Genomic DNA, 25248 nt, shown 5'->3' with positions numbered 1-25248 from the left:
ATTTTGATGCGGTTTTCACCATCGTTTAGAGAATTTTCTTCAGGAAGGTTGATTGGGTATAATACATTCATATTAAATTTAAATAAAGTAGAGAAATCTCGACGATTTTCAAACAAAGTAGTTAAAAAAAGATGCTTTTTAAGGCGCTTACACAGCTTACGCTGACTTGTACTTGAGTGATACATCAAATTAATCTTCTACGGAATTGCAGGTCTCAAAAAAGGCTCACCGAAAAGTCCGCGACTGCATATGTCTATCTTCTACGGATGACACACAGTATCCAGTAATAGATTTGAGCGTGTATGAAATTATTTGATTTTGACGTGACAACGTCTAATAAATCGATGAACGGCGGCTGCACGCACGCAAGTGTCCCGTTACGCACATTGTTCCGTTACGCTATGTCCCGTTACGCACATTGTTCAGTTACGCTGTGTCCCGTTACGCTCATTGTACGCTTGCGCCGCATCTATCTCTCTTCCACTCGACTGTTTATAAAGTGAAGTGAAAAGTTAATGTGTTTTTCATTGCTTATTACAACAACAATTTCGGCAATAAAGGTTAATTATTCTTGCATTTTAAAAATCTGATTACTAGTATAATTTAAAGTATTTATTATTTTATTATTAAAATAAAAATTATTCAATTTTATTAATAAAGTATGCAATCATTTCATCAATGTCTAATTATGAAGTTGTCGCGTACACCGACTTTACAGACAACCAATTTTTTTTTTTCGTTCCCTGCTTAGCTTACGAAATCGATCGGTCTTAGTTCTATTGGCAAAATCATAAGCCAATACTGGAGTGAAGCGCAAGAGAAAATATTCCGTCTACAACCGTTTTTACTGTATGGCCTCGCGCTTGTAGGTTGTTTCTTTGTCCCCACACCAGTTGCTACGCAAAAAGACATGCGGGAAAGGTAAAAAAAAAAAAAAAAAAAGGGGGGGGGGGGGGGGAGTTCACGTTTGTGCGGGCTCTTTCGCTGCACTGATATATATATACTAGATAATGCCCGGCATGCGTTGCAATGTCTCAATCAATTTTTTAAACGTATACTAAGCATCTCTCTTTATCTCTCTAATTCTCTATCTCTCTATGTATATCTCTATAACTCTCTCTATCTTTCTATTTATATCTCTATATCTCTATATATCTTTCTAGCGGACCCGACAGACATTGTCCTGCCCAAATGTACTTTTTGTGAGATATGGATATGGCGGTAAGTATTTCTACGCTGGACATTTTGTATCTTCTCATTATACATACCCCTCCTCTTGGGCACGCCACTGCCGTTACCAAAAACCTTTCCCATGGTTACGCAGAAGGCAACAACAATGCAAAAGCCCGTTGCCATGGAGGCTAATTATCAACAATGCTTAGTTTTTTTGCTTTTAAAGCGTGTTTTTTTTAGTTTTTTCTTAACTCATAATCGAGATAAAATATCCAATTGTGAATCTAAACCATCCTCGAATCCCCGTGAACTCACACAAAATATTTCATCAAAATCGGTCCAGCCGTTTAGGCGGAGTTCAGTGACATACACACGCACACAAGAAATATATATATATATATATATATATATATATATATATATATATATATATATTTGTAAATGAAACAGAAAAGTTAATGTAAACTTAAAATTTATTTTTAATTTGTACATCTACAAGAAAACATTTAATTATATCACTACAAAAGTGTGTTGGCCGTAATACTGGGTTCGGATTCTTACCCGGACATTTATGCTTTTGTGTTGTCCCAGTACCACCAATTATTTGTTATTTGTAAATTGTTCCCTGAATAGCATAGTATTAACCGCGCACGCTTACAAGCACAATAAAAACAAAATAATGTCAAAAATGTTGGCTATTCGATTATCTTTTCCACTGTTTAGAATAAATATTGCTTAAATGAGATATCAATTGAAATATAAAATAATGCACCAATTTTCGTAAGAAATACTCAGTATTACCTTGAAAAAACGTATTTTTATGTATGCAAAAATAACGATAGCCATGTGTTGTACAAAGTTACAAAATCTTTCTTGTATAGTATTAAAAACTGTGTCTTGGCGATTGGTTTCCAAAATAATATTTTTTTGTAAAAGTACAGACAATTGTTTCGTATGCACAGAAACGTATTTTCGTGGCAAATCTTAGGCTTCCCGTTTTATAACCGTATAATCTCTAAAGCACTAAATGAATAAATAAATAATTAAATATTCCTATGACGTGAGTCCGAACATTGATATCACACAAAACCGAAATTATTTCCAATTATTTCTGGTAGATACTAAATATATGTAGGAAGGAAATTAAATTACTACACCTTTTTTTTTTGACGTGACGTCTAATAAATCGATGAAAGCCGGCTGCACGCACGAAAAAGTGTCCCGTTAAGCACAATGTCCCGTTTCGCTGTGTCCCGTTACGCTCATTTTATATTGCTCTTTGCTAACCTGAACCTTCTAGCATTACCACAGAGTCCGTGGCGTAATTCTGTTTTCATGCATTTCAATGTTTGAATTAATGAGTGCAAATAAAAGTAAATTTATCAATTAAATTGTAGATTTCATTTCACTCCTTCTTTGTATCCATACGAAATAGTGTTAATTCAATTAAAATGATTCAATTTTATTCATAAAAGTATGCAATCATTTCATCAATGTTTTGTTATAACGTCACGTTAAACTATCGTCCGTAAACCGACTTTACAGCAGAGAATTTTTTTTTTTTTACTTCTGTCATCGGCTGATTTTGGCTTGTTGCCTGCGTGTTTGCGTATTCATACCTTTTTTTTCTTTTTGTACGTTTCTGAAGTTTATCCACGACATACAGTTTGTCCAGCAATGGCATATGTCCAAAACAAAAAAAAACATATCGAATCAATCTTCCCCCAAGGGCTTAGTCAGGTTTCGTGAAAGAGGTGAGCCGAAGGAAGCTATAAGAACATATATTTGATAGGCCTTTCTTCAGGGTTCGTGGACTGGTTTTTGTGGCAAGTGGGTTTAAAATTTAAAAAAAAATATATATTATTTATTTGAATTAATTAATTTATTTTTATTATTTTTAAAAATGATTATAGAAGCCTACTCTCCAATTTTACATCTTCAGTGACCATAAATCGAAACATACATAAGTCATTTTAATCTGGTAAAGGAGTTGCATTATTATTTTTGAAAGAAAAAAGAAGAAGAGCGATATGGCCGCTTCCTGACTAGTCAATCTTCCCCCAAGAGTGTAGTCAGGGTTTGTTGAAGAGTTTGGCCGAACGAAGGACGCTGTAAGATTGGCCAGTTTTCAGGGTTCATGGACTGGATTTTGTGAAGAAGAAAAAAATGGGGGAGGGCATTTAGACGGAGTGTTATAGAATATCCTCCAGATATGATGCTACAAAACACATTTCGAAGCTATCCGAGGAAGCTTGTTATTTTTCAAAACTTCAGAAATCATAAAAAATAAGGTACCACTTTAATGCACGTTTAAAAAGAAGGCTACTCTCTTTTTTGGCCATGATTTGAAACGTCCATAAGTAGAGACCTGCAAAATTCGCGGATTAATTTGGTGATAGGCTAGAATTCAAACACATATACCTCTTAGATAATTTTGTTATTGGCTTACTTACTGTTCATCTGGACGAATATCAACCAGTTATAAACCCTAAACCAAGGAAGGATAGAATCACAGACAAAAGAGCTGAGACGACTTACAAGTCGGCAGCCAATGAACTTGCGTTATTATTTGCCCGAGTGTACAGGGGGTGTGTGCAGTCTATCCTGAAGGCCATCTAAATCGCGAATTTTGCAGGTCCCTATCCATAAGTCATTTTATTCTGGTGACGGGAGTTGCATTGTTATTATTATTTTTGAAAAGAAAAAAAAAAGGAGAAAAAGGCTTTATGGATATACTTCCTGACCGCGCCCGGTGCAAGAAGCGCTCAAAGGCACGTGTCGTGTCGTGGGTCGAGACGGCGGCGCTACCTACGGCTCGGTCTGGTCGTCGACCACATGGAGTTGCGGCGGCGAGGCAGCACCGGGGGCAGCCTTGCGTCCTCCCGCCGCCGGTCCGCAACCGCCCCCGGGGGCGGCACGGGGAGGCGCGGCATCGAGTTCTGCGGCAGCAGCGGCGGCGGTCGCCTGGCCGGGGGCGGCTGCATGGTCAGAGGAGGCGGCGGCGGCGGAGACGCCAGCCCCAGCACCACCGTCGCCTTGGAGTTGCGGCGCACGAGCGCCAGCACGGAGCTGGGGCGGCGCCTAGCCTCGCCGCCCCCGGGGGCGGGACAGTCCTCGGACCCGCGGAGCGGCCTGACTCGCAGCACCTGCACCCGGGCGTCGCAGGGCGGAGACGTGGCGGAGGCGGCGGGCAATGGCTCCGGCCGGTCGACGCAGCCGCCGCCCCCGCCGCCCCCGGCCCGCCACCGGGCGCCCACGAGGCGCAGGGACGCGCGCACGGACCCGGCGCGACGCAGCCGCCCCCCGAAGGACAGAGACGCCGAGGAAGAACTGCGCCTCCGGTCCAGGATCTCCATCGACGTCTCGATACCACACTGATCCTCGATGATCACACACTGATCCTCACTGATCCTCGATGATCACACACTGATCCTCGATGATCACACCGCAGATCCTCACCGATCCTCAATGATCACACAACTGATCCTCGCTGATCACATCACTGATCCTCAATGATCACACCGCTGATCCTCACCGATCACACCAACCTTCATCAGGTCACCATGATCACCAAGCCACTGTCCCAAGATCACCACAGTCTCACAATGACCACACGTGCAAGTCACCTTGAACTACGAACGGAAGATGCATACACTATCTTCGTAATTTGAAAACCAAAAAAAAAAAAAAATCACGAGTAAAACTGTCTTGTTCTTCGAGTTTTTCGCAGGCGACTATTTTCACACCAACTACAACATCCACGTGTCAAAAATATAAAACGGGCACGTCTCACCAGGTAGTACACTGTCAAAAACTGTTTACCGTAAATTGACTAACAATGCTTGTTACAAATTATCTTGGTATCTTGGTAAAAAATCTTCGAAACTTTTCCTCACCCACGTAGTACACTGTTAAAAATATTTTTTTACCTTAAATTTACCAAAGAACGCAGGTTGGTAAATTTATACTTCTTAATCGTGGAAAAACTTACCTTAACTGAGTTTAACGTATTTATTTGCATACTGACAACACTTTTGGACTCTTGCTGAATGCACGGGGTTTACCCTTGTTGTTACCACGAAGCACTCAGAAAACAACAACTCAGAAGTCGTTTTAAATCAGGTTGACCACGAAAGAACGCTTTGCAGTTTGTTCCAGGTCGAGTCTTCGTTTGAATAATAATCCGCGAGTGTCTCAAGACTCGGTGAACAACTCTGGGAAAAGTGCACCGAGAGATTGATTCTTCCGCGCCAAACCGTTTAAAAAACCCCGGACCCGAGGACTTTTCCACCACGTGGTGGAAAATCTTGTCCGCCCGTCTCGCACGTTTTCACGCGATGCGCAGACGCGTCCACACCCGACGGGGGCTGACGGGGAAATTCCCGTCCGTCGACTTCAGGCTTCCTGCGACGAGATACCCGCATGAGGCGGCGATAAGGAGTAAGACGTCTTCGCCGTCGTCGTCGTCGGTCGGGGGGGAAAAGAGTAAAAAAAAATAGAAGGGGAGGAAGCTTGGAGGAAGGGATGAGGGGGGTGAGAGAGAGAGAGAGAGAGAGAGGAGCTAACAATTACCGACGAGAGAAAAGAACGATAAGGCTTTTTCCACCGCGGACGGATGAAGGTTTCTCTCTCTCTTACGTCGACGCGAAACCCTGAGTTGTTGGTGGTCGTCTTCGGAGGATAGAGAGAGACACCCGGGTGTCGGAAAACACACGCGCGCGCGCACCGCGAACTACACGGGGGTTTTTATTCCCGTCGGCTCCTCCTAGCGGGCGCACCAGATGTTGAGATCTGTTGGAGGTTGTGGGTGGGAGGGGGAAAGACAGACAGTTATGCTCGCGTCGTTTTTTTTCTCTCTCCCCCTTCTTCTTGTTGCTTGTTTGTTCTGGAGGACGTGTGCGCGCCAAATGTCGGGGGCGTGCGAGTTCCAGTTATCTTCTTCTTCTTCCTCGAGTGTATTCGACGGCGAAGACCAATGATCTACGTCTACGACTTTTTTTTTTTCCTTTCGGACGTGACCGCGTGTTGTAACCACACTCTATCACACCACAACAACCTCCCTCACGTGGACGATGCGCGAGGGAGGAGTTGTCTGACGAGACCGGAATCGTCGTCAACGACGGCGACCGGAGAACATGGTTTGGTATCGCGCGAACCACCTCCGGGTGACAACTGAAGGCTTTTCCTCCCCTTCCAAACCGCTGCTGCTGCTGCGCTGGACTCGTTTTTCAACGCACTTTCCCCTAGCTCTCTACCCCTCTCCTACCCAACACTATCCCTTCAACAACTCTCTCTATCTCTCTCTTTCCCCGCGCGAGATATAAAGGCAGCCACTTTCTGTAGTAAGGAGGGGGGGGGGGGGGGGTAAAGAGAGGGGGAGAGGTTGCATATGGGGGGTATACGACATGGCGGTCCATGCAATAACGGACCAAAGTCCGCTGTTTTACTTCCGGCGCGACGCGTCAATTTTTGCTGTGTGTGTTGTGTGCGTATACATTGAGACCGCACCGATTCGAATTGTAACTTACGGGGTCGTTACCACAACGCCGAACGTACAATGTCGCCGAATACCACAACGCCGAATGCCAAATTGACGGCAACGCCGACAGCTAGAAAACTGCTGTGTACCACAACGCCGAAATACAGTAACGCCGAAAAATGTTGATGCGGGGAGGGGGGGGGGGGGCACAGGAGCAAATTGTAAAACAAATGAATGAATTTGTGTACCTAACCTAACCTAGGCTAGCCTAACCTAGCCTAACATAACCTAACATAACCTTACCTAACCTAACCTTTGTGGCAGTCCTGCAATGACATTTTTCGGCGTTATTGTATACGTTCGGCGTTGTGGTATTTCGGCGTTGTGGTGCGTCCCCTAACGTATGTACTTCAGCACCGAGATCACCACACTGTTGGAAATCACAGTAACATTTCGGAATTTTTTTTTCCAAATAAGAATTCCCTGAAATAAAAAAAAATTTTAAAAATAGTTATTCTTTATTGCAGCTAGTTGATAATGGAACTGGCAACGGAAGAAGGTTGAATTTTTTAACATGTTGTTTCGGACACACAGCGTTACTGATTACACTGTACAAAGAAATCTCGATAACAGACAAGAGAGATTAAATACTACCCAAACACACGGAACGACAAGACAAAATCAGGCGATGCCAAAAAAAAATTAAAAACATAACACAGATAATTCCGTGGAAGGAAATAACCAAATATTTTTTACAGCACAGACGGACACAATGAGATAACAACGACGAGACAGTAGCGACAAAACCAGTAAATAAACGCAAAAAAAAATTGGTTGTCTGTAAAGTCGGTTTACGGACGATAGTTTAACGTGACGTCATAACTAAACATTGATGAAATGATTTCGTACTCTTCTTATGAATAAAATTGAATCATTTTTATTGAATTATCACTATTTTGTATGGATACAAAGGAGTGAAATGAAATTTACAATTTCATTGATAAATTATTTTTATTTGCACTCATTAATTCAAATATGTTTATTACTTTAACGAAGAGATTATTTGAACTATAACTTTTATACATGTTTGCTATTTAACTTCTTCCAATCCGTGTTATTCTGTTAAGGATAGGACGATAATAGGAAAAGTAGTAAACGAATGGGAGTGTTTCAAGTTAAATGTGCCTCGAAAAAGTCAAATCAATGGTTGTTCCAATCGAGTGGAAGAGAGATAGATGCGCCGCAAGCGTACAATGAGCGTAACAGGACACAACGTAACGGGACAATGTGTGTAACGGGACACATCGTAACGGGGCAATGCACGTAACGGGACACTTTTTCGTGCGTGCAGCCGGCGTTCATCTATTTATTAGACGTTGTCGCGTCAAAAATATATATTACACACTTCACAATAAATGTTCAGAATATAAATAATTATACACCATTCAATAATGATTAATTAACAATAAAAAATACTCACTGCTGAAATAACTACACCATAAAATGTTATATTAAGATTTTCAGGACCAATACTATTGCACGAAAACAATTCTAACCACAATTTATACGTGTTTTAAAACGTAAATCAACTTGGATTAATTTTTTTCTCAACCACATTAATAATATTACATAGTATTACTCAGCAAAACCATTTATACAATTTAATAACAAGATAACACAGCACAGGAGTTTTTTGGCCTTTTTTCTTTTAATTAAGTATTTAAGAAACCGAACTTTTTTTGTATTTATTATAAATTTAATTAAAATATGGAAATAAAAAAGGAACATTTTTCCCACTTGTCTAGTACTGCGTAATCTGCCCCCCCTTTTTTTTTATGTGATAACGTCTTATAAATCGATGTACGCCGGCTTCACGCACGAAAAAGCATGACTCATAGTCACGTTTCGCCTGAGCCGAGCGTGCAAGAACCGGCCAACCACCGTGCGAGAAAATCTTCTATAATATCAAACAGGTTAAGGCGGGCTTTTTAACTAATTGTTCGTGATTATATTAAAACAAATTATTTAAATTAAATTTGCAAAAACTGTAAATAATATTTGAAAATTAAAAAAAGTATGCAATTTTTCAAATTTTTTCTTATGACGTTATCACGTGAAATTATCGTCCGTAAACCGCCTTTACAGACAAATCCCCCCCCCCCCCCCCCCTTGGCTTTTAAACTCTTTTTTTTTTCAACCCCATTTAACTGAAGTCCTGCGCACACCTATACCCTGGTCCGCCAAGGCTTGCGTCTGCGCTTTCCACGCGGGGCCTATACGGTCAAATGGGGCATTCCTCGCGGCCAGCAGGAGGAGGAAGGGAGGGGGAATAACGGCGAACGGCGTACGTCAGCGCTCTCTCACGCCCCGTTTCGGAACAGCGCTTCGTGCGCGCACGTGCGCGATTCGTCAAAGACGGCTGGTAGGCCCGCACCGCAGAATAATAACAATCACACTACACTGTGATTTTTTTTAAGTTAGGCCTATACTTTTTCAGGGACGTCATGAAAAAAAAAAGTGTGTGTCTGTGTCATGGACACGGCCGTGTGTTGTACGTGAACACGTGTACGTAACAGGTAATATTTTCTATGCAAAATATAAAATACACTTTTTATTTTTATTTTAACACCATATATATATATATATATATTCACTGAAACTATTTTGCACTAATGTTTTATATATGCCATTGGTAGATTTTGACAAGAGCTGACGATTGAAACTCAAACGAACGTCGTAGCTTCTCCGAGTCAAAAGTCATACTAAACGGAAATCTCTAAACGCAGCAAAATGACCTCAAAATGGCTTCGCTTCCCCAATACACCGCGCGCGATGCGTCACAGTCCTTACTTAGCGTGACGAATTCTTTGATCTTTTAACTATACAGTGGTGTAATTAAATGTTGGACGGAGATGATATATATATAGACTATCCCCCGATTTTATCATTTTTTTTTTTTTTTAATTGCCTTCCACTGTGGAAGCAATTTCAAAGACGTGTTCACGTCAACATTGATGAGAGTGAATTTTTAAGATGCGCGCGCACCATTCACCGAAATTTTCACAGGAAGATGGCGGGCCCACGTGTATGAACATGAACCCATTTACAGTCACTTTCATAAAAATTAGGGGATTAAAGAAACGTATTGGTGTGTCAAATGAAACCTACGATAGCGATACTACCTTGGAATATATTTGGTAAACTGAAAAGTCATAGTAAATTGTAATTTCAAGTTATAAAAAAACGCAAGGATAAGGTATTACAACAGTAGGTATAATACATATACTCCTTGTAAGCTTCGTACCACAATTTTTATAACGTGAAATTACTCTTTAGTATGGCTTTTTTGATTTTACAGCTGTTATAGCTAAAAGAACGTGGTTCAAAACTTAGCTTTTTAACTGATTTTTTAAATTACAGATTACTGGATTATACGAAGTGTGCTTTAAGTGAAAATATGTATGAATACATTTTATTTATTTATTGTAATATTAATAATAATAAATACATAGCTCAGTCTATTGGATTATTTCCTAATAGGTAGGCCATATATATTTTATTTTTACTTAAAGTAATATATTAAGTTAATTACATTTGTTAGGAAATGAAATTCCACGAATCTGCATTGGTAATAAAAGATAAAACTTTATCACAGTACAACTCTCCTTTAAAACTTAATAAATTATAGTCTTCTAATGTGTGCGGAAACTGCATAGCATTAACTATTTAAAGAATTTTAACCAGGTGGGCGCCATTAGTATTTTAATAAAAAATTCACTGTCATAAACCAGCCCAAAGCCGGGTTTTTTTCAAGTCATTTTCGTTTTTATCGGAGACGTTTCAATATATAGTTTAACCTTTCGCTCAGCAAATCGAATGATTTGATATTCGACGAAGCTGCTCCGTTAGCGAATTCTAGCGGCGAGTGCAGAACTACGCTTTTAGAAATTTAGTGAAATGTCGATATAACTAAAAATCTTTATTTATCGTAAATATCAGTGATATAAATTGTTTATGAACGTTTTCGAGACCATTTTAAAGTGTATTTATATAAGTTAAGTTACATTACTGTGTGTAAAATATGTTTACGTTATTAATTATAATTCAAATTTATTAAATAATTAAAATTAACAAATTAGAATAAAAGTTCAGCATATTTATTTTTCAATATTAAAATTTATCTTAATAAATTAAATAATTAATATTGTACACGTTTTTATATTAACATTGAACACTGATGAATAATTTAATTAATTTTGGTTACAATAAATTTCAAAATAGTTCAGTGTCTTATATGGTACCTCTGTTTTATTTGTATAATAATTTTATGAAAATTGGCTTATTATTTAGGTGCGGTCCACGATCATGTTTAAGTTTTCAAATGTGGCCTTGACAGTTAAAACCTCCTGCTCGGCGAATAAGCGCCGTATGCCACTTTTGCCCGCACGCACACGACGGTAGTCCGGAAAGTCTGACGCTCTACCGATTCCAACACCTGGTAGTCGCCTAGGACCAGCGTATGGGGGGTAGAATCCAGGGAGAGGGGGAAAGTGGAGGGGAGAAAAAACAGACCGGATTCGCGTGCCCAAAGTCCCTCCCCCCTCCCCCTTCTCCTCTCTCTCTCTCTCTCTCTCTCTCTCTCTCTCTCTCTCTCTCTCTCTCTCTCTCTCTCTCTCTCTCACGGGCGTATCTGATTTACACATTTGTAACATACACACTGATTCTGCCCTCTCTCTCTCTCCTTAAACACACGAGCTTGTAAAAGTCCTCTCTCTTTCTCTTATCACCACGCGCTACCATTGTGTGTGGGACATTCCGATGAAGTAGTATAATTTAAGGGGTTCTGGACTGGTTTCAGGCTTTGAAGCCTGAACCAGGCGCCATCTTGAATTACGTCATGGCAGCCATATTGAATTATCTCGACATCAACCACCATCTTCGATGACCTTGATCCTGGCCGCCATCTTGAATTCAAGTAAATTTCTTTATATTGAATGTCATAACTACCTTTTTTTATTTTGATAATCAAAACCAGTCGTAAGAAAGAAATGAAAATTATGTATGTCGATTGGGATATATCACACGATGTTTGTTTTACGAAGAATGAAAATCGCTTGAAAGTTGTTTACTAACATTGTTGACAGAACAACAGTGGCAGAAAAAATTGGTTGTCTGTAAAGTCGGTTTACGGACGATAGTTTAACGTAACGTCATAACAAAACATTGATGAAAAAGGAAATATCATATTCGGCCTGAGACTGAGCCGTAATAGGTTTTTGCAACCAAACCAGTTAGGCATTGAAAATATTATATTCTTTGAGGAAGAATTTTTTTTTAAAATTTTTCTATCTTTTGTATGATAAAATCTACCTTTGCATACTTTTATGAATAACATTGAATCATTTTTATTGAATTATCACTATTTTGTATGGATACAAAGGAGTGAAATGAAATGTACAGTTTAATTAATAAATTTACTTTTATTTGCATTAATTAAATCAAATATATTTATTACTTTTGAAATGTTGCGTGTGCCGTATTTATTTTTACAAGTACAAAAAAATTCCGCAGCTGCTGGGATTCGAACCAACAACCCTTGGTATAGAACTTAGCAGTGCTGACCGCCAAGCCAAGAGGCTATGCTTGAAATTTTGTTGTTTCATTTGGTATATACATATTTATAAAAATATTGCTCACGGTAGGGGAATAATATTATTTCGTTTTTATAACACGATTTTATAACAAATACGCATCCCAAATACACCAAACTTATTTATAATGTGTTACAATATTTTTTAAAACATTGTGCAAAAGATCCCGAGTGTAATTTGAATTATTATCTGTAACTGAACAACACAATTGTTGGTCAAAACGTATTTGAATATTCAACATTACTTTTAAATATCCGTACCGATAATGCTGAAAATCGGTGGACGATTGTTAAATTACATAATATTAATAATTCAAACTACGGAAATATGACTGAAAAGTCAAATCGATGGTTGTTCCAATCGAGTGGAAGAGAGATGCCACGCATGCGTACAATGAGCATGAAGAGAGATGCCACGCATGCGTACAATGAGCAAACAGAACACATCCGTAGTGGGACACTTTTTCGTGCGTGCAGCCGGCGTTCATCGATTTATTAGACGTTGTCACGTCAAAATATGTACACCACTGGTATTATCGAAGTATCCCTTAAAAGGAATTAGGCACATAATGTTCTCTAAGAGAGTTTACATAACCAAATTAATTGCGATATAAACAATTTAAAAACATCTGAAAATGTTGACCATGACTTAAAAAAATCCCAATTAAATAGCCAGAAGTGTTGACTTTAATGCTGAAACATTCAAAAAATTTTCATAAAATTAGTTATCCTTATGGGAGTATCGAAAACAATATTCTAACTTAATAAATACAAATTTCCAATATGGCGTCTAAATTTAAAGATGGAGGGCACCACAGTAATAATTTTTTTACTGCACTATAGCAGGTAAAAATTAAACTAACATGGCGGTAGTGCACTCTAGTAGACGAAAACAAGATGTCGGCCTCCAGCAGACGAAAACACAATGGTGGACATGACGTTATGCTAGCTAGCGATGTATATACCTTGGCATTGGTGGTGGGATGTCAGTCTGCTGGCGGCTTCCGTGGAGGAAGGGTCGGTCGCCATTTTTTCTATTTTTGCCGTCAACAGGTTCGAACCTAGGACTCCATGGTGTAAGCGCGTTTTTAAATAGTGTTTTATTAAATTTTGATGAATTATTTTTTTTATAAATTTTAAAGTTTTTCCCATTACAATCAGATAAAATTTACGGATTTTCAAGATGGCGGCCGTAACGAAAATTACAACGTTAGCAAGTGGGGCATTCGATTCAAAGATAAAAGGAAAGTTTGAGAAAATAAAACGGTAGAATTCAAAATCGTGGATCCAATATGGCGGGTCCAAGATGGCCGTCAGGGTCAAGTGCATCCAAGATGGCCGCCGAAAGTCAATACTGTGCTTTGGCTTTGCGAACCCATCCACATCCACAGCCAGAAGCTAGTCCTCGGAGCCCCATTTGTACACCACTGGTAGTGTAACAAGATGAGAATGTTTCCCCAGAAAGAATCAAGTTATCAACGCAAATATTGAGACCAGTATTTTATGTTAAAAAAAAGGGGGAGGGAGCATAAATGTAAACAATAATTTTTAAGGCGGAGTGAGAATTTTATCATGCACATTGCTACGACCAACATTTGTAATGATGTAAAAAAAAAAAAAATACCGACAGTCTCGAACAGTATTTTTTTCTAATGGGAAAAAGTATTTATTAATATAAATGTAAATGTGGGATATCAAGAGGAAGGAGGGGAAATGAGACATACTCACGTTTTCTTACGTTCCCCCCCCCCCTTCCCAACAACGCAATGACCCTCGTTACGACAGCTGGAAATGGTTGAAACCTGGCGCTTTCAAATTTTTTTTGCCTTCGCCTTTTCCGTGACGGAGAACGAAACATCCTTTTTTCTTATATTACTATCATCATCGTCATCATCGCTTCTTGGGTCGCGTAGCGTGACGCTAAAAAGACCGACTCTCCCCAAGCTGTAAGCACGGGAAACCCGTCCGTACGACCTTGATTCATTACGACGGGAAACCGTCCTTATCTCCAGCGGGTTAACTCTCCCGACTTCTCTTGCGACGATTAGAAGCACGCTTATGAGCTTGGAGTTTCTCCCAGCACGCTCCTAGCGAAACAAAGCACGCAACCTTTAGGTGTTGCCAACCGAGCAACTAATAACAAAAAAAAAAAAAGACAGGACCGAGTTTTTCACTACGTTGAACAATCACAAAAAAAAAAAAAAATGGTTGTCTGTAAAGTCGGTTTACGGACGATAAACGTGACAACGTCAAAACAAAACATTGATGAAATGATTGCATTCTTTTATGAATAAAAATGAATCATTTTTATTTTAATAATAGAATAATAAATACTTGAAATTATACTAGTAATCAGATTTTTAAAATGCAAGAATAATTTAACCTTTATTGCCGAAATTTTTATTGTAATAAGCAATGAAAACCACATTAACTTTTCACTTCACTTTATGAACAGTCGAGTGGAAGAGAGATAGATGCGGCGCAAGCGTACAATGAGCGTAACGGGACACAGCGTAACGGAACAATGTGCGTAACAAGACACTTTTTCGTGCGTGCAGCCGGCGTTCATCGATTTATTAGACGTTGTCACGTCAAAAAAATCAATTTAGTCTCAGGCTACCGACGTACAGAACTAAATGAACATGACATCATATATGTACTCCAACATTCCAAACTGATGGATAAAACATTTCTATATTCAATGCAGCGAGAAATTGTCCAATTTTCTTAACTCAAGAATGTCATATTATGCCTACTAAGGTAGTTATTGAATTTTTTTACGACCTTCAAGCACTATATGTCATCTCTTGGAATAATACGTGGTCATATAAAATTTTGCTTTAGACCAAGGGTAAGATAATACGCATTAAGATGTTTTAAAATTAATTAGAACGAATTTGACAATAAAGAAGTTTTGAATTTTTTTTTATATTTCAACCCCTGGTTTACTGTAACAGTTCGTTTCGTCAAAAAAATTGTTTCAACCAAATATTCTGAATCATGTTCAGCAAATTTTGCGATAAATTATAACGGATTTGACAACAAAAAAAGTTATAATTTTCTTTTTGTAGTTAAACCCTTGTAATTTCCACCTCCTGCAGGAATGGTTTGTTACACAAAAATTTACCGAAGACAAACGGTTTAAGATAATATTTAGAACGTTTATTAACTAAAGACGTGTCAATTTTTGTGGGTTTTTATTTTCTCCTTCGTGTTTGAAGACACCATTTTCAATTCCCTGAAGTTTTTTTCCCTGTCTGCAGATAGCCTGGGGTGCTAGATCCTGGGGTGTTAGGGCCCGGGGTGTTAGAGCCTGGGGTGTTAGAACGCGACGCAAGGACCTTTCGGCTGGTTCCATTAACGGGTGGAAACACAGAACTAAATCCGTGAGGTACATAACTCAATAAACGTCAAAGCCGTAAACTGAGTTAACGCGACATCAATAAACGTTACGGCGACCGCAAAAATAAAAAAAAGTCCGCAGATAAAAAAAATATATGGAGGGACTGGTGAAATAAATATGGAATGCAATCACAAACTGAGAAAGGAAAACAAAAAAAAAAACTTCCGTAGTTATATGTCATTAAAAAAAGTTTTTTTTTTTAAAGTAAAATTGCACAAGCGTTTATCGAAAAGAAAAGTGCGCGGGAAAGGGAGGTAAAGTTACGAACCGAAGGACGCCATCCAAATTTTTCTACTGTTTTGAAGTGAAACTTCTTTGCTGAGTGGACTACAATTTTCGAGCGTTACGAAAAATTCCCATCGCACGAGGGGAATAGTTAGGTAGGCCCTACATGGTGGAGGAACTGGTAGAGGAGGAGACGGCATGGGAGAGGTAGAAATTACGTAGTAGCATACTTTCATACTTGCACACTTGCGCAATAGCATTATTCACCACTCACGTACTTGCATAAATATTTTTTTTATCTGCGACCTCACCCAACAATATAATAAGCAAGACGTTTCACCCCTGTCGCGCGTGGACTGAATGGACACTTCTTAAGTTGTAAAATTTTTTCCATCATAAATTTCAATATTTAGCTTCGTTAAAGCATAGCATATGAGTTAGTAGAATGCATTAGGATAGTAGTTGGCTGCTAAAAACAGTTTTCCCTGTGAAATATCATAAGTGTTCTGTACCTCGGAGGCATAAGACACTATGTAACATAAACTATATATTTAATAACAGCATTTTGAAGAATTTTAAATAGTACATCAATTATTTACTCAATTATTTTCTACCCAACATACATTTTTTTTAATATAGATCTTAAGTGTTGTATGCCACAAAAAAAACCGTCAACGGTATTCAAGTTTATGGTTAAAAATGCATTTTGCCCAAAAATGGACACAGTGTCATGCCTCCGAGAAACAGAATTAATTTTTTTTTTTTGGGAATGACTACAAATATAAATGTCATATAACCGTCAACATACTGTTAAAAATGAGGAAAACGGGTTCGTATTTAATTTTTTTTTTACACAGTTTTATTTACTGACAGTAATTACATTATTAATTAAATCCCCACACTCAATGCCTGTCCACAAATCACTAAGCATCTGTTCAGTTCCACAGTTCGCACTCCTCACTGGAGCTAGGCTCGACAGTGGTTCGCCCCTTTACCTCGCGTCTGTCAACACTCACACAGCCTCGCGCCACTCTCAGTCGCACTCTCTCACGGTAGCGCCACTCTCGAGGGGGTCTCTCAACCTCTTCGTCTGAAGAACTCGCACTGCACTCCACTCGCCCGCTGGAACTCTCGGTAACGCCCCTCGGAGGCAGTCGTCGCCGCTTTTATACCCTTGGCCGTCTTTCTGGAACCGACTGGTGAGTGGCTGCGGCGTGTCGTGGCGTCATCCCGGGCCGGAACCGACGCTCGAAGCATCCAGAATAACGACGCTCATTCACGCCACTCCACGCGGAATTCCCAAGGCCGCCAGGGGATGGATAAAAACTCCGAGGAAGGAGGACGTGGGGGGGGGGGCAGGGGGCCGAACCCGGGGCCGCTATAATCACCGAAGGTATGCGCGTGTGACGTCAGTGGCCATGCGAGGGCCGCCAGGCGCCCGTTGTGGCCTTCCTGCCCACGTTCGTAACAATACACAAGATGTCCATTAAAAATTGGTTGTCTGTAAAGTAGGTTGACGGACGATAGTTTAACGTGACAACGTCATAACAAAACATTGATGAAATTATTGCATACTTTAATGAATAAAATTGAATCATTTTTATTGTCACTATCACTATTTTGTATGGATACAAAGGAGTGAAATGAAATCTACAATTTAATTCATAAATTTATTTTTATTTGCACTCATTAATTCAAATATGTTTATTACTATAACGAACATATTATTTTAACTATAACTTTCATTCATGTTTGCTATTTAACTTCTTACAATCTGTGTTATTCTGTTAAGGATAGGACGATGATAGGAAGAGTAGGAAACGAATGGGAGTGTTTAAAGTTTAATGTGCCTCGAAGAAGTCAAATCGATGGTTGTTCCAATCGAGTGGAAGAGATAGATGCGGCGCAAGCGTGCAATGAGCGTAACGGGTCAATGTGCGTAACGGGACACTTTTTAGTGCGTGCAGCCGGCGTTCATCGATTTATTAGACGTCACGTCAAAATGTCAATAGTTTCAATGGTAAACTATAACAAAAAAAATCGTACATCATATTGAAGGTAAAATAACTTAAGTTAATTTTTACAAATTATCAATATGTGCTCATTTAGTTGTACGGCACACATCCAACCTAAAGTCCAATTTATTCTTCCCACACTTTGTTTAACACGTCCGGAGTAATGGCAGCAAATAGCCTCTTCAGTTCTGTGTCACAACTCCGGCAAATCATTAGGTAGCGGCGGAACGTAGACACTATCTCTTGTGAAGCTCCAAAGGGGAAAAAAAACGTATAGCGTTACGTCAGGCGAACGTGGAGACCAGCGAAAAAAAAAAGAGCTCTGTCGTCGCGACCATTACAAACAATCAGAACGGTCAGGGATTTCGAGTTCAACCACTCTCGTACAAAGAGATTCCAATGGATGGTGACTCCATCCTGTTGCCAAATAAAGTTCACAGGTTCACCCTCTACTGATTGAGGAAAGAGCCATTCTTTCGAGCTGCAAGCGAGAGAACAATAAAGCAGTGTTCGCGCACGCGCTTATCTGAAACATTTTGAGTCACTCTTTAATTGTAACTTCGAACCAACCCACTACAATGCTTACAGTTGATACTATTAAATTTTATAAATGGTATATCCATTTATGGACATACTGCATTATGGTATTTGAAAGCATCTTAATGAGTAATTTCTGCCTTACCAAAGGTAAAACTTAAAAAAACTAAAACAAAAAAAAAGTATCATAGCATAAAAATAACTGTTGAAACCAGTATGACGTATTTCAATTCCTTCTCCCCTCACGTCCTACTTAAACAGCAATATTAGTAGAAACCGACCAATTGAGCGAATTGAGATGAAGAAAAAATGGGTCTAGCAAAATACAAATTAGACACTAAAATTTAAAATAATAATTATTAATTTGGTTATGTATAAAAAAAACCATTTTGAGAGCCCTGCTTAAGGATTTACTTCCACATATGCATGAGTATCCTTACGCCGCGCATCGAAATTATGATTATACTAGCCGATACCCAGCCGCTTAGCAGATAATTACGTAATGTCAGTTATTAAAATTCGTTGGCCATGAATTTCAATATAAAATGACAATCGTATAAAACAAATCGCTGTCATGAAAACAAAACACAATCGCAAAAACAAAACAAAGTAAAAAAAAATCGCAAGATCTGTTACTAAGTCCACGTCTGTCATAGAGTTATGAGAAACTGGAGTATCTTTATATATAGCCTTTCATTTGTGCAACCGCATGATCTTACTGTATTCTAAATTTCAGGACGATCAGTCAGGATATTTTTGAGTTATAAGCGCAAATACATACATACATACATACAAACAAAAAATTCTAAAAATTGCAGCATTGGGAGCATTTAATCAAAAAAATTACTATTTCACGCAAAATTGGTAAAAGCACTCAAAAGTACAGACATACGCTACAGATTTATATATTAGTATATGTAATAAATCAGCGGCACTATTTTTTGTTCATACTAATAGTAGCCAACTACATATAGGTATATACGAAAGTCGTTGCACTATTAAATGACAATGCAAGTTTCATTTATTGTAACTATACATCTGGAACAAAAATGACGTTCGTAATAACAATCTCAGCAGTAGCTTATTTTTTATATCTTAACATGTGTTAATGGCATCTGTGTCACGCTATACTTCGTTTCATATCGAAAACTTGGCAATTATGTGGTGCTTTGTAACAGCATTATTACAGTTTTAGAACAACCCCCCCCCCCCCCCAACACATAAAAAGGATAAAATAACGACAGTGAATTCATTCACCAAGTGAAGGTAGTCACGATTGTCGATTACAAAAAAAATGTTCTCACCAAAGAAATCAGCCAACGGAAAAGAAAAAAATGGTAGAGCGAACATAAGGCTTTAAACGAACTAACTACCCGAAATAATCAGTTTTAGAAATTCCCATCCATGTTTAAAAAATATATATATATTATTCAGGAACTTTCTAGACTCCCATGATCAGGTCAGCTGTGGTTTTAGCAATGTGTAGAGACCCGGAAAATTCGCGGATTCATTACGTGTTATGCTAAAATTCAAATAAGTATACCTTAGTGCTGCTTCTGCCATTGGTCCACTGTTAATCTGGAGGACTGAGGGCCAATTAGAGACCCTCACACATAGAAGTGTCGAATCACAGGCCACCCAGTCGAGACGACTCACAAGTCAGCAGCCAATGAACAGTTGGCATTGCCCGAGTGTGTAGAGGATATTGGAGTCTATCCTGGAGGTCATTGAACCCGCGAATTTTCCGTGTCACTATAGCAATGTGTGACTGAATATGCATGAACGTTTGATAATGTGTAAATCTTATATCTTTAAACGAGCAATTCTTGTATGTATATGGAGACCTGTAAAATTCGCGGATTCATTTCGCGATAGGATAGAGTCCAAATACTTTTGACATTATTTTGCTTCAGTGATTGGGCCACAGTTTATCTGAAGGACTCTGGACCAATGAAAAATAACAGAAGAATTAGCGAATCACGATCATTCCAGTCAACAGGTGTTACGAGTCGGTCACCAATCAGCAGATGTAATTTGCACGAGTGCGTAGAGGATCATGGAGTCTATCCTTTAGGGATTTGAAATCGCGAATTTTACAGGTCTATATATATATATAATCTGAATCTAGGAAACCGCTTCATGAAATTTAGTATGCAGGGGGTTTCGGGGGCGATAAATCGATCTAGCTAGGATTCATTTTTAGAAAATGTCGTTTTATCCGTGTTTTCAATAATCAACTTTATCGATAATCAACTTAAACGTAAATTACTCTTCCTGACATCTATTGGCGAGTAATAATACCATTTTTTTTTTTTAAATTGGGAGCAACTAACTGCTTTAACGACACAACAACACTAAAGCTAAATCAGTAGATGGCTATGAGTGTTGGGTTTGAGGTTAGACCAAGAAAATCAATTGTTTACTTATATTATTTGTGTCTTTTTAACTCGTGTGTTCACTTAAAAATGCCTAAACGATCTTTAAAAAAACCGCTTATTATTATGTCGGTAAGATCGAAAAAAATCATTCATATTTCATCAGTATGTAATTCATATTTAAATATGCTTTCTAAAAAACAAAATTTAACAAAAAAATAAAAAATACCGAGCAAAGCTCGGTCATCCAGGTACTGAATTATTATAAGAAAATGTGTAAGTATTTTTAAAATTGTTTATGTCATAGTTCGTTTTTTTTAATTTAAATGTTTCTGTCATGGAATATTTTGAAACAGTTGAAACCATAGGTATCAAAGGATTGATTTAAAAAAAAATCAATATCTAATATTTTATACTTTAGGTAAATCATGTTTATCTCATGTGCTTTTTTTTTTGTGTTTTTGTTGATTTAGTTTCCAGTTTATTCTATTTGTGTGTAGTTTTTGTTTTTTGTTGGCTATGTTTTTACTAAGCTTAACTCGCATATGCCTACTTTGTAAAGCATGTTATGTGATGTGGTAAAGTGTTAAGACAAGGTGGCACGATTTCGCCACTTAAAATAAGACGATAAAATAAAAATTCTAAGATGAAACCAATAGAAATCCGCGAAAATTTCCAGGTCTCCTCACTTCCAACCTCACCCCCTTTTTTTTGTTTCAATTACCAATCAAACAACACATCGGCCGGAACAAAAGAGTAAGTTTTTTTTTTTGTTTTCTTTCAGACGTCGAAGGTCTCTGATGTCTGACAAGAGGCCGCGTTCGTTAGCGAGATGTCTCGCATGAGACGGTGGCGTAAGTGCGGACTTTTTTTTCCCCCCCTTCTTCCAATTAGCTTCGTCTCTTAAGTTTCAACTCGGCGCATGCGCTGTTGTGTGTCCGCCCGCTCCCTCCTCCCCCCCCCCCATAACACCGCCACCACCTCCCCTACCGCCGGTTGACCACGGCTGTTTGCGCGGTGGGGAACCACGCATAACTTAGAAACACACAACTTGGAACAGTCATAACTAGAGACCCGGAAAATTCGCGGGTTCGATGACCTCCAATATAGACTCCAATATCCTCTACACACTCGGGCAAATGCCAACTGTTCATTGGCTGCTGACTTGTGAGTCGTCTCGACTGGGTGGCCTGTGATTCGACACTTCTACGAGTGAGGGTCTCTAACTGGCCCTCAGTCCTCCAGATTAACAGTGAACCAATGGCAGAAGCAGCGCTAAGGTATATTTATTTGAATTTTAGCATAACACGAAATGAATCCGCGAATTTTCCGGGTCTCTAGTCATAACTTAAGAACCTCGAAAAAAAATCCACGTAACTTAGAACGGTCATCAATTATAACGATCATAACTTAGGAAACACACAACGCTGAACCACACAACTTAGAAACGTCTCGTAAAGTAGAAAGTCATAACATAGAACTATATCACAACTTGGAAACACACAGCGCCAAACCACATAACTTAGAACTATCGTAACTTAGAAACACACATCTTAGAACAAGCATAACTTAGAAGATTCTATGTTGCGTGTTTCTAAGTTGCGTGTTTCTAAGTTGCGTGTTTCTAAGTTGCGTGTTTCTAAGTTGTGTTTTTCTAAGTTGTGTGTTTCTAAGTTGTATGTTTCTAAGCTGTGTGTTCCTAAGTTGTGTGTTTCTAAGTTGTGTATTTCTAAGTTGTGACAGCATCCCTGCGCGGTGTTAGTCGCTCAAGACATGGATTCGCCAGCAGATTTCAGCGAGGATCCCGTACTGCGTCAAATCACAGCTAAGTAAAAAAAGGCACTGGAACTGTAGTTATACACAAACTACGAAAATAATTTTACACCATGCTGTCATTAAAGAAACAGAATTAAATAAATAAATAAAAAACAAGCCGCAAAATATTTCATAAGAAACCACCAAAGAAAATCTATGCTAATAATAAAACTGTTCCGAGGCAAAAAGTCTGTACATTTAATGAAAAGTAAAAAAAAAGTAATGAAAACTGCTATTTACATAATCGACAACTCAAAAATTAAGTTTTAAAAATTTTTTGTCTCTGTGTTTGTTCGAGCATCAATCGAAAACTACTGGACGGATTTTGATAAAGTGTTTTGAATGAACAGCTATATATTTGGCTAATTAAATATGCAGGCTATGTCTAAATACAGAATTCCACCCCTAAGGGGTTTGAAAAGGGGGTAAGTATGTTTTTGATGTTAATAATTGTATCTCAGAATTTAGTAAAACGTAATGAATGATGGGTACCAATAATAAATATACTAAAACTTACAACAAGAATATTTTTTTATATTTTCCGAAATACAAACTTTAAGCTGTGTAAAATATATAATTATGTTTTATAGATTATTATTATTTCTATCTCATAACTAGAGACCTGCAAAATTCGCGGATTCATTGACCTCTAGGATAAACTCCACAGTTCTTTAAATACTCGCGGAAATGACGCCTGTTCATTGGCTACTGACGCGTGAGACGTCTCAACTAGGCTGTCCGTAATTCGGCACTTTCTTGGTTTAGTGTTTCCCATTGGCTCACAGTTCCCCGGATAAAATGTGGGCCAATCGCAGAAGCGGTACGAAGGTATAGTTGTTTTGATGCTAGCCTATCGCGAAATGAATCCGCGAATTATGCATGTCTCTACTCATAACTAAATTAAGAGTAATAAATGATTTTGGATACAATAATAAACATACATAAACTACTAACCACAAAGCTAATCAAGCGGGATGTAAGTTATGTGGTATTATTTACAGACATGCAACATCTACCAAATCTTTCTTACAACTTGCTGAAGTTATACTTTTTAAAAGGTCAAATTTTGAAAATAGTGTTTTAACATTAAAAAATAATATTTTTTAATCAAAACTAATTTAATTTAAGAAAACATGTTTAATCAACATTGCTTAGTCTACTTTCTCTTATTCAAATTTTTTTTCGAAATATCACCTCTTAAATTGTAACAGGGGTTAATAGTTAAAAAAAATTATGGAATCTTTAAATTATTGGCCAAATTAATAATAACTCAATATAAAAATAAGTTTATTATAATTGTTTTGGAGTTCACATATGCGGTTAAAAAAAAAGGTTTGAGTTTCGTTTTTGTTTGGTAAATAGATATTGTCATAGGTACTTAGTTCTTAATATTTACAATGGCATCCTTGTGTAGGGAAAAAAAAAGGTTTAGGATAAAAAATTTGAGGATTTTGACATAAAAATTGGCTTTTAAGTTTTTGAAAACTATTAAATAAATACACATTAGATTTATAAAAACCCTTTGTAAACAATTAACGATAGTCATATTACGAATTAATTAAAATGATCAAAAACACAAAATTTTGGAAGGAAAATAATTTAGTCTATACGGGCGCACAAGCAATGTGCAAAGTTTAAGTAAAAAAAAAAAAAAAAAACACGTGATATGACAATTGCTCAAGATATCCAACCGTTGTCTTGTTTACGAAAAAAAAAAATACATTTTATTTAAGAGTACACTGAGCGCGGATGAAATCTGTTTCCATATTTCGTTTATGATGAAATATACATTGAACAACATATATCATAAAAACCTGTAATTTTGAATTACTGGAGAGTTAGAAAAATAATGACTTAACTCATTCATTGCCAAAAAAAATTATTATGCAACCTCCTACAACCTAACACCTCCCTTACCCCCCTTCTCATACTGCAATTTTAATGAGCTACGCTCCAGTTACATTTTAACCAATATAGCTTGAAGTCATTATTCACGGCTTAATGACACTTTGGAAGGAGCAACAGCCAATCAGTCTTGCAAGTTCGCCAAACCTGTTCCCGCCGGTAAATTTTCAGTGAGGAGCCCGTGCCACGTCAAAGCACAACTAAGTAAAAGGTTACTGAAATGTTGAATACACGAAATTTTATACCACGCAGTATTAAAGATCTCGCATTAAAAAAAAAGGCCACAAAATTAGAGCTGTAGCAAACCGTATGTATTCAGGTACTGAGTAACGGGTGCGCCATCTAGTACCGAGTAACGTAAAGTTAACACACGAATGCATTTCGTTGCTCGCATTTTATCGTAGTATATGGAACAGTTCACTTCTTGTAGTTCTACACTTTACATATTAAATCAAATTAAATTTAGACTGACTCAAACACAAGTCTGGTTCAAAATACGGAAAAGTGAAGAAAAAAAAATTGCACCTTACGCAGTTTGGAATGTATTGTATCAGTATGTTTTCTACAAATTACTAGAGACCTGAACAATTCGCGGGTTAATTACGTGCTAAGCTAAAATTCAAATAATTATACCTTAGTGCTGCTTCTGCCGTTGGTTCACTGTTAATCTG

The 25248-nt window shown here is 38.1% G+C and overlaps 1 protein-coding gene across 2 annotated transcripts in view; it reads right to left on the bottom strand.

The window, feature by feature from the left end:
* The window catches only part of LOC134541339 (ankyrin repeat and fibronectin type-III domain-containing protein 1), a 121904-nt gene that overhangs the window by 60466 nt on the left and 36190 nt on the right, over positions 1-25248 (bottom strand). Inside the window, exon 1 of one of the 2 annotated variants that reach the window (XM_063384759.1) lies at positions 3986-6305. The exons of the other annotated variant lie outside the window; for it this stretch is intronic. Within the exon in view, the coding sequence (XP_063240829.1) occupies positions 3986-4529 (544 nt within the window). The 5' untranslated portion in view covers positions 4530-6305. Of the gene's footprint in view, positions 1-3985; positions 6306-25248 lie in introns of those variants that run through there. 2 annotated transcript variants of the gene reach the window in all.

Source organism: Bacillus rossius, chromosome 18, assembly GCF_032445375.1.
Source record: "Bacillus rossius redtenbacheri isolate Brsri chromosome 18, Brsri_v3, whole genome shotgun sequence".
NCBI lineage: Eukaryota > Metazoa > Arthropoda > Insecta > Phasmatodea > Bacillidae > Bacillus > Bacillus rossius.
This window is presented reverse-complemented; position numbering and strand designations above follow the sequence as displayed.